The sequence below is a fragment of the Cucurbita moschata genome, unplaced genomic scaffold, assembly GCF_002738365.1.
Source record: "Cucurbita moschata cultivar Rifu unplaced genomic scaffold, Cmos_1.0 Cmo_Scf00018, whole genome shotgun sequence".
In the NCBI taxonomy this organism is placed as follows: Eukaryota; Viridiplantae; Streptophyta; class Magnoliopsida; order Cucurbitales; family Cucurbitaceae; genus Cucurbita; species Cucurbita moschata.
Window position 1 is genome coordinate 1,320,897 of NW_019268534.1, and position 14,307 is coordinate 1,335,203.

The 14,307-nt window shown below is 38.4% G+C and overlaps 2 protein-coding genes across 2 annotated transcripts; one reads left to right on the top strand and one right to left on the bottom strand.

The window, feature by feature from the left end:
• Window positions 1-3,142: 3,142 nt before the first annotated feature.
• On the top strand, window positions 3,143-7,771 carry LOC111455868 (type I inositol polyphosphate 5-phosphatase 4-like). Its single transcript, XM_023097498.1, has 13 exons — window positions 3,143-3,928; window positions 4,023-4,110; window positions 4,275-4,331; window positions 4,459-4,546; window positions 4,616-4,720; window positions 4,819-5,434; window positions 5,516-5,709; window positions 5,822-5,930; window positions 6,038-6,186; window positions 6,270-6,563; window positions 6,646-6,732; window positions 7,435-7,526; window positions 7,629-7,771. Exons 1-10 carry the CDS (start codon window positions 3,899-3,901, stop codon window positions 6,490-6,492), a joined length of 1,659 nt encoding a protein of 552 aa, XP_022953266.1. The 5' UTR covers window positions 3,143-3,898; the 3' UTR covers window positions 6,493-6,563; window positions 6,646-6,732; window positions 7,435-7,526; window positions 7,629-7,771.
• A 3,720-nt stretch (window positions 7,772-11,491) lies between these two features.
• On the bottom strand, window positions 11,492-14,273 carry LOC111456032 (sucrose-binding protein-like). The gene is made up of 6 exons (XM_023097731.1): window positions 13,585-14,273; window positions 13,317-13,489; window positions 12,922-12,999; window positions 12,549-12,824; window positions 12,152-12,464; window positions 11,492-11,792 (listed from the first exon to the last, which is right to left on the bottom strand). The coding sequence occupies exons 1-6, from the start codon at window positions 14,033-14,035 to the stop codon at window positions 11,638-11,640; spliced, it is 1,446 nt and encodes a 481-aa protein (XP_022953499.1). The 5' UTR covers window positions 14,036-14,273; the 3' UTR covers window positions 11,492-11,637.
• Window positions 14,274-14,307: the final 34 nt, after the last annotated feature.

Genomic DNA, 14,307 nt, shown 5'->3' on the forward strand with positions numbered 1-14,307 from the left:
TTAAACCTTAAACTTGATATTATTTAGGGTTTGGGGATGATTTTGATATTATTTAGGGTTTAAACCATAAACTTGATATTATTTAGGGTTTGGGGATGATTTTGATATTATTTAGGGTTTAGGGTTTGGGGTTTAAACCTTAAACTTGATATTATTTAGGGTTTGGGGTTTGAGAATGATTTTGATATTATTTAGGGTTTAGGGTTTGGGGTTTAAACCTTAAACTTGATATTATTTAGGGTTTGAGAATGATTTTGATATTATTTAGGGTTTAGGGTTTGGGGTTTAAACCTTAAACTTGATATTATTTAGGGTTTGGGGTTTGAGAATAATTTTAATATTATTTAGGGTTTAGGGTTTGGGGTTTAAACCTTAAACTTGATATTATTTAGGGTTTGGGGTTTGAGAATGATTTTGATATTATTTAGGGTTTAGGGTTTGGAGTTTGAGAATGATTTTGATATTATTTTAGGGTTTAGGGTTTGGGGTTTAAACCTTAAACTTGATATTATTTAGAGTTTGGGGTTTGAGAATGATTTTGATATTATTTAGGGTTTAGGGTTCCGGTTTAACCCTGACCCCTAAACCCTAAGTCTAAACCTTAAACTAATATTATTTACATTGATATAATATTGTCTAATTTGACCGCTTCTTTTTTAATTATCAAATATGAAATTTTAACAAATAAAAAAATCTAAAATTTAATTGAAAAAATAATTTAATTTTGTCTCGCAATCACATCATGTTTAATAGATTTGATACGTGGGTATGTTACTTAATATGGAGTGTTATTTAACCCGTTAAATTTAATGTATAAAATTAGAGGAGATATTTGTGGGGATGAAATAATAAATAAAGTAGAGTTGTGTGTACTTTTTATGCCTTTTTGTACAATTTTTTTTAAATAATAATTATATATATATATATGACATATTGATTTGGACATTTGCCTTCCAAAATGAGTCCTTTCCAATTCACCCATTTAAGTTACGAGTACAAAATATAAAAAATAAAAAATAAAGTATTATAGGATTCCGAAAGCTTCGAGAGGCTATTTTACGATGACGGTCGACCTACCATAAGGGATTAATTGCACAAGGCCCTTGTAGCAAAAAAGCTTGATCCCAACTTCATCATGTTCGTTTATTTGAAGAGAACGAATTTTCTTCTTTATTAAGTCGGTATAACCATTCAACCATGGATGCGAAGAGACTCGAGCGAAAGGAATACCTCCTTCAATTAGCAAAAAAAAAAAAAAATGGACAAAGGTCTGATTCAGCACAGAGAAGGGTAGGTTAGCTTTCCTACCCAACCAAAGGGCGACAGTGGTACCAATCAAAAAGACATATTCAGATATTTTTTTTCTCCCTTGTGAATGCATGATATGTTTGACTATTTCCTTAAAGATAACCAACTCCGTTCTAGTTTGACCATCTTTATAAACAATGATTGGTTCGTGGGATCTCACAATCCACCTTCTTCATAGGCCAGCGCCCTCGTTGGCACACTGCCCAGTGTCTGGCTTTGATACTATTTGCAATGGCTCAAGCTTACCACTGCCAGATATTGTCTTATTTGGGCTTTCTCTTCTGGGCTTCCTCTCAAGGCTTTAAAACACGTCTACTAGTGAGAGATTTTCATACCCTCTTAAAAAATGCTCTATTTCCCTCTCCAACCAATGTAGGATCTCACGGTAACCATATCCCAATGAATTTTTAACCCTAATATTAACGTGTGATGTCCCACATTGGTTGGAGTGGAGAACAAACCACCATTTACAAGGGTGTGGAAATCTTCCACTAGCAGACGCATTTTACAGCTTTAAGGGGAAGCCCGAAAGAAAAAGCCTAAAAAAGACAATATCGACTAACGGTAGATCTGGGTCGTTACATAACGTATTTAATTAGCCAAAATGAAAGCTAAAGGGAACTCATAATCCCCGTTAAGGCAATGGAGTGCCACACGAAGTCTTTGACAGCCCATACTTTGGGAGAGAATGGCGTATAAAATGATAGTGGAACCTTCAAAAAGAGTATATAAAAATGAGTTTGTTGGGTGATTCCCCCACTTAGGGGATAAACAATCAAATTAGGGTTTTTAATTTTGAAGGCCCAATTTGTTGCTGCCAACCCCATTTCTTCAATCATTTCCATTTGTTTAATGTTAATTACACTACTAAAAAGGCAATTAAGGCTACTAATTGATTACCAAAGAGCCTTCAAATATGAGGGCTAGGGTTAAGGTTAGGGACCAAGACACACTCTCCCACATGTAGCATGTGTGTTCTTGGGTTAGTCAATTAAAATTAAGCTTTTTATGAACCTTATTTTGCAAACCCTAATGAAATTGGGTATTTTTTTAATGTGAATAATCCTTGAAGTATGTATTTTGTGGTGGAGAGTGAAAAAGGGTGTTCATGGGGTTTAGGGTAGGGAACCCTATTTAGTGCCCTAAACGAGATCCTACATCTATGTCTATCCGGACCTTATTTCACTTTTACTCATATGGGTTTTTGTTTCAAAGATCGTACTACCTTTTGTGCGGGTTGAAATTTACCCGACAAGGAATTTCACTACCTTAAGACCATTATAGTTACGATCACTGTTCATTGGAGTTTTGATCGTCATCTCCACTGCTTGTTTATAGTCAATGTTGACCCTTAAATTAGGACTCAATGCACTGGTCTAATTGGACACAGGTCTTAGATTTGAGTCAACGTACCCGAGAGTGAATTGTATCTTTCACAACATAATATTGTGTTTCATCATAAAAACTCTAAAACTATTTATGATTCGAGGCTTATAAGAAAGTAGGGGTGAATTCATCCATTTATAACTTTTTTTCATAAAAAATTTCTAGCTTTGACCCTGGTCGACCTTCGGTATCAGCTAGGTTATAAAATATGAATATGAATTTTACGTCAATTCATGTAAAAGCTCGTATTTCTTTTTGTTTTGTATTATCGTTTAAGTTTTGATCTTGAATCTCGACATTTATTATACTCGCACTAAAGATAAAAAGTTTGGATTTTTATGGATATTTATTTGAAAAGATTGAAACTTTGGGGAATAGGATTGAGTGTAATTTTAAAACAAGAGGAAGGCCAGATGTTCAAAAGGAAGCAAACGCAGCAAACGCTTTTTCTTTGCCATTCTTTTTCAATTGCTCTTTTCCACAACTCCGTTGGTTTTGTTGAATGGTGGATTTACAATACTCAGTCTTTTGGGGCAGAGAATGTGCATGCTTCTACACTAACCCCAGATGCTGACCGCGGGCAGCTTTTCAGAGAGAGAAAGAGAGAAGAGAGAAAAAGAGGCAAAATATGGGTTCATCGGGCAATGCTGGCTCGGACGGGTACCCTATAGATCCACAGAACTTCCCCATCTCCCAAAATTGGGGTTCTCCTTAAATTTTGAGCACAAAAGCTTTTAAAGCGTTCAAATTCGAAACCCATAAGAGTTCTTCATTGCTTGTTCTTGCCTCACTTGGAATCTCAACCTACCCTTTGATCGCTGCCCCATTGGGTTTCCATTTCGTATCTCCTTTTCTAAGCTCTTTTGACTCTGTTTTTCCCATTACTTGTTTGAGCATTGGTGAAATTAGAAGACCCAGTTGGGCGATTCCCTTTGTGGGCGGTTTTGGGCTATGTGTTCCTGTTTGGTAGCTGGGAAAATCATAATGCCAAGAAACAGAGATTTTCCTTGTTCACCCCTTTTCTTCTCTCTCTCTTGCTCCCTTGATAGAACAGAGGATTGCCCATTTGATTATATGCTTTCATTTCTTTTTACTTCATCATTATAGAACAAGGGCTTGTGTTTTTCCTCACTCAAAACTGAAATTTGTGGTGGGTTTCTACTTATTGCTGTGAATCTGGGGGTTATATGAACTTTGTACAACAATGAGAGATGAGAATTCGAAGAAAAACAAGGTTAGATAAACGCTTTGTTTGTTGCTTTTGTGTGTATTCTCTAAAGTTTTCTTATATGCTCCTGTTCTTACTGTTCTTACTGTTCTTAATGAAGTTTTCATGGCCTAAAACACTGGTTAAGAAGTGGTTCAATATGAAGAACAAGGCTGAGGATTTTGTATCAGATGAAATAGCTTACAGAGGTGATTACTCCTTGTGTTTGGTATAATTTCTAAGCCCGAAAAATGCCGAAAAATCGAGTTCTTTTTTGTTGTTGATGGATTTGAATGCGTGCGTTTGATGATGATGAACTGGGAAGTAAAAGCATAGCTTTAGCATTCTTTTGTTGTTGGTGTGTCTTTTTCAGGTGGCGATCAAGAGTGGAGGAACAGGGAGACGTGCACTGTCAAGAAAAGCAAAACAGGTTGGTTCAATTTCAGACATCTCTCAATTGTTCTCTTTTGGACCACAACAGCCTTAAAAACTCCAAAAAATGGACAAATAATATGTCTTAATCGTTCCTCGTTGTCTGCTCCCGAATTCGTTTACAGACCGATCCAACAAACGGTATCCAGATCGAACCCGGAGAGGCAAGATTGACCTCAATGCTACACAAGTTACTGATGTGCAAAATTACAGGTAGCCTCTCTTTTTTGTTGCTGTTTGTTGGATTTGTTCTTTGTTTGCTTATCTGTTTTGTGTGGACAGGGTTTTTGTTTCTACTTGGAATGTGGCTGGTAAGTCTCCTCCTAATTGTTTGAATCTCGAAGACTGGCTTCATACGTCGCCTCCAGCGGATATCTATGTTCTTGGGTATATACCAAAATCGATATGCAATCTCTTTGTGTTGCCGTTTTATTCGAAAGTTTGGAGATAGTCGAGGAGAAGCTTAGCGTTGCTTACTTTTGTAGGTTTCAAGAAATTGTTCCTTTGAATGCTGGTAATGTGTTGGGCACAGAAGACAATGGTCCAGCCAAGAAATGGTTGGCTTTGATTAGGAAGACTCTGAACAGTCTTCCTGGCACGAGTGGGAGTTGTCGCACGCCTTCTCCTATCCCCGACCCAGTTGTGGAATTAGAAGCTGATTTCGAAGGAGCAACGAGGCAGAAGGGTTCGTCGTTTTTCCATCGAAGATCGTTTCAATCACTGAGCCGTAGCATGAGAATGGACAATGACATGTCTGTGCCACAACCACGACTCGATCGACGGTTCAGTGTCTGTGATCGGGTTATGCTTGGACATCAACCGTGTGATCATGATCCCAGTTACCGATGGGGATCCTCAGATGATGAGAATGGAGATTCGCCCGTTGCCTCACATTATTCACCTTTCTCTTATAATGGTTTTCTTCCCATGGAGGATCGAGATATTAGGCATTCCGGTCACTCGAGGTACTGTTTAGTTGCTAGCAAACAAATGGTTGGCGTATTTTTGACCGTATGGGTGCGGAACGATCTCCGTGATGACATTCGAAACATGAAAGTATCTTGCGTCGGTCGAGGATTAATGGGTTATCTTGGAAATAAGGTAACGAATTTGTTTAGTTTATGCATCAAACTTGAGGAGCCATAACATAAACTGAATCCAAATTTCTTTATGGATATGCAGGGATCCATTTCCATTAGTATGTCTTTGCACCAAACAAGTTTCTGCTTCATCTGCACTCATCTGACCTCGGGTCAAAAGGAGGGTGACGAACTTCGGAGAAACTCCGACGTCATGGAGATTCTCAGAAAAACACGGTTTCCTCGAGTCCACGGCATGGGAGACGAGAACTCTCCTCAGACAATTTTAGAGCACGAGTAAGAACTCTGATCATTGAACAAACGTTGCGTAAAACGTATGAACTCTGGTTGTTGGTTGAATGTTATTAACCTTACCTAAAAGTTTGTCATTGTGATTGTCCTGTCCCAGTCGAATTATTTGGCTCGGGGACTTGAATTATCGGATTGCATTGTCGTACCGATCGGCAAAGGCTCTCGTGGAGATGCAAAATTGGAAGGCGTTGTTAGAGAACGATCAGGCATGATGCTACAAATCTTCTTTAAGAGCAAAAACATCCTGTTCTTTCAGGTACGACTCGAGCCATGTTCTCACTTGATCTAAGATCGTAATATCCTGTTCTTTCAGTTACGACTCGAGCAAAGACGGGGCCATGTCTTTGAAAGATGGAATGAAGGAAAGATATACTTTCCTCCCACGTACAAGTACTCAAATAATTCAGACCGATATGCTGGAGATACGAGGCACCCGAAGGAGAAGAGAAGAACTCCTGCTTGGTATGAAATTGTGTTTACATTCAAAACGATACGACATGTACCCTCTCTGAAAATGTTGGTTTTAACCTCGATTATACGTGAAGGTGCGATCGCATACTATGGTACGGAAGAGGCCTTCACCAACTGTCGTATGTACGTGGAGAATCAAGATTCTCAGATCATAGACCCGTGTACTGCATGTTCTTAGCCGAGGTCGAATCTATAAACCATAGCCGCATCAAGAAAAGTATGAGCTACTCGAGTTCCCGAATCGAAGTAGAAGAGCTGTTGCCTTGTATGTATGGACACCCTGAAATGAACTTCTGAGGGATATTCTTTCCACAGCCTGCTTTACCAAGCCAACCAACAACGTATGATCTAATCTCATACTCTACAAGGTAACTAATTAGCCAAATCCTAAGTATATCTATATCTTTCAAGCTTACCTTATAATAATCATACTTCCATGGCTGTTACCAGGTCGGACTCCTTCAGCGTTCGACCATCATACTCGATTTCCTCATAAATCCAACTAAAACTCACTCTCTCAAGGTACTCCCGTTATCTCCCATACTCGAAAAGCACGTCTTAATATGTACTCATTATTGATCAAGTTTGATATCTATTGTAACGGCCCAAGTCCAGTGCTAGTAGATATTGCCCTCTTTAAGTTTTCCCTTTCGAGCTTCCTCTCAAGGTTTTTAAAACGCGTCTGCTAGAGAGAGGTTTTCATACCCTTGTAAAGAATGTTTCATTCTCCTCCCCAACCGATGTGCGATCTCACAATCCACCCCCTTCAGGGCTCAACGTCTTGACACTCGTTCCCTTCTCCAATCGATGCAGGACCGCCCAATCCACCTCCCTTCAGGGCCCAGAATCCTTGATGACACACCGCCTCGTGTCCACCCCCTTCAGGGCTCAGCCTTGTGCCCACCCTCTTCGGGGCTTAGCCTCCTCACGGACACATCGCCTTGTGTCTGACTCTAATACCATTTGTAACGGCCCAAGCCCACCCCTAACAAACGTGTTTTAAAAACCTCGAGGGGAAGCCATAAAGAGAGCAATATCTACTAGCGGTAGGCTTGTACGGTTACATCTATTCTGGGGTAAATGGTGTAGTAACTTTAATTTTGAAGCTACCCAATTCAAAATCTGATAGAACAAGAATTACAAAGCATTTACTCTGAAACCCACTGCAGCAAAAGTTGTATTGTTTCAAGAACAAGTTAAGGTTTAGATATGTTGGTTGGCCTTATTACCCCACTTTTGCAGTGCTGCAGAAATGGAAAAAGAAAAGGAATAAGTTGCTTCTTTTACACAGCAATGGCACCCCTCTGAGTATCTGCAACATCAACAACAAGGTCCATTATGAGCTCTCTCTCTCTCATTCTCTAAGCATGCCACCAATTTCTTCACCACTTTATGATATCAATGCTTCATTTTTTCCACTCATCACTGTGCAGGTGGTGCCTACACACTGCAAATCTGTTCATCACTAAGATTCAAACTCATATGTTCAACAAAATAAACAACAAATTCAATTGTTCATTGCTGGTGATGATTCTTTTGTATTATTTCTATAAATGGTTTAATAATATTTATATTTGTTCATACATTTCTTTTATTTTCTATTGTTTATTTTATGCTTTATCTTTAATTCAATTTGACCAAACTTAAATTTGTCTCACTCAAAATGAAATTGGTTTGAATCCTATTTTGTCCTTTGAAAGATTCTTCAAATTTTTTTTTTTTTTTGGAGAAAAGATATATATTCTTAATTATAATTATATCAAACAAAATAAAAATTCAATTGTCAAATGGGGGGTTTTTTTTTTTACATGAAATTAAATTATTAAAATAAATAAAAAACTCAAATTAAATAAGAAATTATTAAAAAAACATGATATTCCGTTAAACGTTGGAAACGTCGTATTCCTCGAGATGTGTTATGTTTTTCATGGGCCGTTGACCGTTTAATAAAAGCCAACGTCCAAACACCGTCCAGGAAAATAATAATAATTAATAATTCCGCATAAAAATAAAATATTTTTACCTTTCTCTATTTTCAACGGAATATAATTACGTGGCGAGGTCCCATTGGTGAAGTTGGTTCAGTAAAGTTCTGATTACTCCAAGATTTCTGATACTCTTTTTTAGAAATATTATTATTATTATTATTTTAATTATTTCCACGTCAGCGTCTGATACCAATCCAGAATATCAAAACGCTTATTATATTAATCTCGTTTATAATTTTAAATTTTTGAAAAATAATTATTTTGATTTGCAATCAATTGACAAAATATCGTTTTCATAAATCATAAATAAGAAAATTACGTAATCTTTTTATTAAATGAGAACAAAACAGGTTAAAAAAACTCGTGTTGCTACGTAGAAATAGTAGTTATTTTTTCTTAAAAGTAACGAGTAAATTACGTACTAAATATGAATTCTAAACATGGGTCGTTTACAAAAGTTATACTACTAGACTTCTTCCACGTAATTTGGAGACATAAACACGAGATTTGAGGGGATTTGAATGAAATAAAGGCATGAAGTTTGGGAAAGGGAAGAGGAGAGAGAGAAAGTAAAGGGAAAAAATGGAGGTGGGGTAAGGGTTGGTTGCCATTTTTTATGAAGCAAAGAAAGAACAGGGAAATGAAGAAGAAGAAGAACAAGAACAAGAACAGAAGAAGTTCAATTCCCCAAAATTCAAAGCATCAATCCATCAAATCACCATCCTCTTCTTTACCCTACTTTTCTTTTTGATGAATCCCATGATGTAAAATCATTTTTTCTTTTTAACCTTTTGACTATGTTATGCCAATATTTTGATATTTACGAGTATTCAAACGTGCACGTTGAGTGATATATCGAGATAGTCATCTAAAAAAAAAAAAAAAAAAAAGACTCCGTTGGTAATTTTTTTTCCGTAACTAGGTTAAAATATATTTTTTATTACTGTATCTAATACTAACTCTATTTCGTGTTTATCGTAGAAAAAATATTTAAGAATGGTGTGAAACCCATGAATTTTATGGGCAGTTAAATTTTGAATAGAAGTATGTACTAACCTAGTGTCCTAGTGCAAAATGTAACGTTAATCATTGTTTATTAGTTCAAATGGAGAGTTAATAAATAAATAATATTGTGCATTAAATTAAATATTAAATGATTTAGCTGTATATGACGTCAGGAGGATTTTGCATACTCTGTCACTGCAAGTGATGACGTCATTCGATGTGTAAGATGCCTCAACTCTTGGATTTAAAAATATTTTAATATTCATTAGCCTTTTCACTAAAAAACAAAAAAACAAAACAAAACTAAATTGAAGTTCAGAACAAAAATGATATTTTAACTATTGTAAATATCGTCAATCTTAGGTCATTTCACATCCCAATGAAAGAATTAGTTTCGAGTTAATTTATAAATTTCTAGAATTTTTAATATTTGAGCTCTCTCAAAACCAAAGGTGACTTTTAAGAGTTGAGTTTAGCTCAGAAAGTTTAAAACTAAATAGATAGAACATTCAAAGTTTGATAAACCGAATTTCGTCATTTGTTATAGGTATGAATTTATAAATAGGGCAATGATACTGTACGATCCCACATCGGATGGAGAAGAAAACGAAACATTCTGTGTACGGGTGTAAAGACCTCTTCCTAACAATATGCATTTTAAAACTATAAGAGGAAGCCCAAAAGAGAAAGTCCAAAAAAGACAATATCTGCTAACGGTAGGTTTGAACTGTTAGGAATGGTATCAGAGCCAGACACCTGATAGTGCGCCAACAAAGACATTGGGCTCCCAAGGGGGTAAACTGTGAGATCTTAGATCGGTTGGAAAGGGGAATGAAACAAAGTGACTTCGAAGGCTTCGAGAGGCGGAATGTAAGGTCTCACATCAGTTGGAGAAGAGAACAAAACATTCCTTAGCTTGAGAGCTTCTATAAGAGGGCAAGGAGAACCGTAAGATAACTTTGAAGGAAAGCACAAATAAGATAATATCTAACGGGGTAGAACCCATCACGTTAAAAGAGTATTGAAATGTGAGGAAGGGTGAGATATCCAATAAATAGCAGTAAATAGCAAGTCTTATATGGTTAAGGGTGGTGTGTGTGTCTGATTCTGAGCAAGCATAGCAGTCAGTGTACTACAACTCTGTCCTAACTGAAACGCTTACACCTCCAAACTTATTAAATTCGGCAAGAATGGAGGTTGGTTAGCTTTGGCTACGCTGCATTGAAAGCAGCAGGCACATTTTTTTGGGACAACCAATGAATTCACTTCACTACTCTTTAAATTTGGTTCAGCCAAAGCTCATTTATCACAGCAGAAGACGCAACAATATGTATACATGGAAATGAGCTGCAGCAGCAGCTGCTGATACAATCCTGACACTGTTAACGCACGCTTCAAAACTACAATGGCAATCATCATCAATGCCATCCCCTCCTCCCGACCCTCTGATGCTCTTTTCCTGCCCACCACCTCTAAGCAGCTTCGTGGTGGTGATGGTGGTGGGTAGCTAAATTTAACCATATCAAGAGGTAGATATCAGTATTCACAATCAGTGGGGTTTAACTTGAGAAACAAGGGATGTCAGAAGATGAGAGGGGTTGTGGGGACGACTAATTATGAGTCAAAACAATGAAACCAGGGCAGAGAAGCCAATTGGGAGAGAAAAGGCCATGTGGTTTTGTGGGTAAATGACCTCACTCTCTGCCTAAACACTGCAAAAAAATAATCAATGGGGCTTTGTTTTTATGTCTGTGTTTGCCAGCTTAAGCATATGGAGTAATAAAGAGCCAAACGAGGGAAGTCCTCGATTTGGTTCAGTGACTCAGTCCGATCCACAATGTTTTACCTTTTCTTGGGATGGTGTTTGTTGTTCCCGCATGGTACCGAACTGTGGCCGATGGAATCGATCATCAAAGATCCAAGGTGCCCTACAAAACAAAGGGAGCTAGATTAACATATAGAACAAATTCATATTTTAAGTACATCAATACAAACCAACCCATTTCTTAGAAGCCAAGGTCGATTCTGTCTTCCTTTACATACTGATGACTCTTTCCCTCTCTATCCTGATAGAAACTGAGCTAAATCCTTGGTCTTGTCAGCTTCTAAAAACTGAACATATGGGTGTTATTATTATAGTCCTAAATTTGTAATCCCACATGTTGTGAAGTGAATCCATCCAAATCTCTACCCTTCCACTACGTGGTAGCCTTTGAAATAGCTTTGGTAAGAGACCATTCCCTTAGGGAAGTTAAGTTCCTGGTTCAGTCAATGCCGGCACAAGTATGTAAACTTACAGCCCATAGCAGAAGAAAGCTCATTTTATTTATGATAAAAGCCTGTACAAGGGAAGGAGTAGCTTGAGTCGCTACAGCCTAGCCATAACTAGTTAAGTGTTCCGCATATATACACCATTTTTACATTTGGTTCTTTCTTCAGTACTTCAGTTTCAGGCATCAGTCCATTCATGTTCTTGTTGGTTTGGTCCTGGGAGGAAGAACTCTTCTTCTTGCTGTCTGAAGATTCTTTCAACTTCTCTTCCTGGTGTGTTGAATCCCAACTCTCTTGCTACGCTCTCCATCTTGTTCACTATGTTATCTTTCCCTGCAATTTTTTAAATAGACAGCTCAAGATTTTAGCAATGAATGTGGCTTGGTGAGAGCTGAGCAGAAACTTCGAAAGAAGTTCGTCGTGTTTTTGAGTTATGATCAAAGAAAGAATGAGATCTACATTGAATTGGGTAGACATTGACATGATACCAGCTGAAATATCCAAAATTTTATGTACAATTGTCTATGATTTTGGATTCAAATTCAGTTGTCCCAAAAGGTTTCCTTGCGCCCTCAAGTGCAAAGGCAAGAGGGAGCTGGACTGCAAGACCCCACCCATCAAAGACCCAATTACAGTGTAAACATCTAGGTTTTCAATATAGTTCAAAGCTGGTTAATCAGATTGATTTATACCTGCTAGAAGATACTTGGTGTTGCCATAGGCATTGACTTCGAAGCAAACAATCTGAAGATTGTGGTTTGGAGAGGCAAAGACTGAAAAAGGATGACCTGCCGGAATTATGAACACCACCCCACGTCTCAGCCGCCCTCTAATCTTCTGGTAAGTCCCCTCGCCCATCCGCTTATGCTCTCGCTCCGACCACCGGCCACCTCTCCCGGACGATGATGAAAGGTGCGGACACGCCATTTGGAACCCCCCTTCGCCGTCCACCACCACGGCTATTTTCGTGGCTTTGGAGTAATAGTGAGGAGTCATCATTGAACCCTTCAATGGAAAAACACAGCAAAAATAAGCAAGCAACCTGCAGCTTACAAATGAACCAACCTACGAAGTAGAAGTAAATCATACTTTGGTCATATTGGCGAAGGCGACAGCAACATTGAGGTCTCGAAGCTGGCGGAACTCGCCAGGATCGGCTTCAAAGAGACGACCGAACTTATTCGACTGCCATGGATCTTGCTTGAGCAGATTGAATGGACGCTCAGTTTCACCTTCTGAGAAGGGCCAAATCCTTGGGATGAATTCTTCAGGTCGGCTAAGAGATCGGATCTGTTCTCTAGAAGCCTTGATTATGGTCCCCTCTTTTTGTTGCTCGAAAAATCTCTTCAACTTATCTTTTGGAATCTGTTCGGCAGCCAAAAGTTAGAAGGAATACAAGTATATATACATACATATATATATATATATATAAACCTAACACACTGTTTAGGCAGTTTATAACCTTGAAGGCTGCTTCAAGCAAGTCCCAGCTGAAAGCTGTGTAGAATGATTCTGGGTTTTCACCGCCTGGCTGGAAAATCTGCTCCAAATATTCATTCTCAGACGAATTCAACAAAACAAAAAGACCCATGATACGAAATATGGTATCTAAATATGCCATAATGATTTAGATCTATTTTAGCTTTGTTGAAAGCTAGGCTTTTAGCTTGTAAATTCTTGAATTTATAACTTGCATGCTAGAGTCGTTCAAGCGGTAAGGATCAAACCACGAGTTTTCTTTTACTCTTAGTCTTGATCATTAAGATAATCCTACCTCGCTCATTTTGGTTTCAACTATCAAGATATCTATCTTCTTTTATGAAACGACTAGAAAAAAGAAAGGACTTCGGGGATTACCTCAAAACTTCCAGGAACAGAGGTGGATTGAAGAAGCTTAACAATCTTGAGCTTCTGATGTTCGTCCTTGTTTATGAAGTAAAAGGGAGCTCCAGATGGAACTATGAAAACATCTCCACATTTCACATCAAAGCTTTGTCTCTTTTCCTTGATCACTGTGATCGTACCTCGTCCTGCAACCAACCACCACAAACTCCATAAAAAAAAGGTTCAAAAGTTTAAGAAATGAAAAAGTGTGGTGAGGGAAGGAAATAAGAAACTGGCGTACCTTCAGCGACGAACAGAATGATTTCAGCATCGAAATGGGAGGGACTCACGAACGTGGAAGGATTGGCCTCCACCAACGAAACCCTATAATTCTCGATCACACGAAGAAGCTCCGATCGCTGAGTGAATCTCTGAAGAACCCTAATTCTACCCTCCCCTGTTTCAACCCTCTCTTCGAAATGCTCATCATCAAACACATACGGATTACTCTCTCCATACTCTTCTTCTCTTTCTTCTTCGCTTTCGTAATACCTTCCTTCTTCTCTCTCCCTTTCCTTCTTCATCTTATGGTACTCATCGCACATTTTCTCGCAATCGCGCTTCTGCTTCTCGTCGAACTTCTGCTGGACCCTGCACTGGTGCTTACACTGCTCCAGCTCAGGGTCTTTGGAAGCGAGGCAGCCGACGGTGACAGATAGCAGTAGGAGGAGGAGGTAGATTTTGGAAGCCATTGTTGCTGAGAAGTGAAGGAAAGTGAAGAGGGGTTTGGGGACTATAAGAAGGGTGTTGTGGCCTCATGCATGAGGACTGGTGTCCTGTTTACGTGTCCATTAATGGAGGAACTTGAAGCTGGGTAATGAGATTTGGATGGAGGAGACAGGTAGCTCAACTTCATATTAATTCTCATTTCAGTGATTCTAAGCATGATATTCATAAAAGGATAACTCAAACCTGGGGACGATTCATTTGGATTCCATCACCTTGTGGCATCTGCACAACTCTC

Bases quoted from the DNA above. Each gene is read 5' to 3' on its own strand.
- LOC111455868 (XM_023097498.1), top strand. From the start codon at position 3,899: ATGAGAGATGAGAATTCGAAGAAAAACAAG. The intron at 4,332-4,458 runs GTTGGTTCAATT...ATTCGTTTACAG, and splicing joins TGTCAAGAAAAGCAAAACAG to ACCGATCCAACAAACGGTAT. The intron at 4,547-4,615 runs GTAGCCTCTCTT...TTGTGTGGACAG, and splicing joins ACTGATGTGCAAAATTACAG to GGTTTTTGTTTCTACTTGGA.
- LOC111456032 (XM_023097731.1), bottom strand. From the start codon at position 14,035: ATGGCTTCCAAAATCTACCTCCTCCTCCTACTGCTATCTGTCACCGTC. The intron at 12,825-12,921 runs GTTATAAACTGC...GCTGCCGAACAG, and splicing joins TGCTTGAAGCAGCCTTCAAG to ATTCCAAAAGATAAGTTGAA. The intron at 12,465-12,548 runs GTATGATTTACT...TTTCCATTGAAG, and splicing joins CCTTCGCCAATATGACCAAA to GGTTCAATGATGACTCCTCA.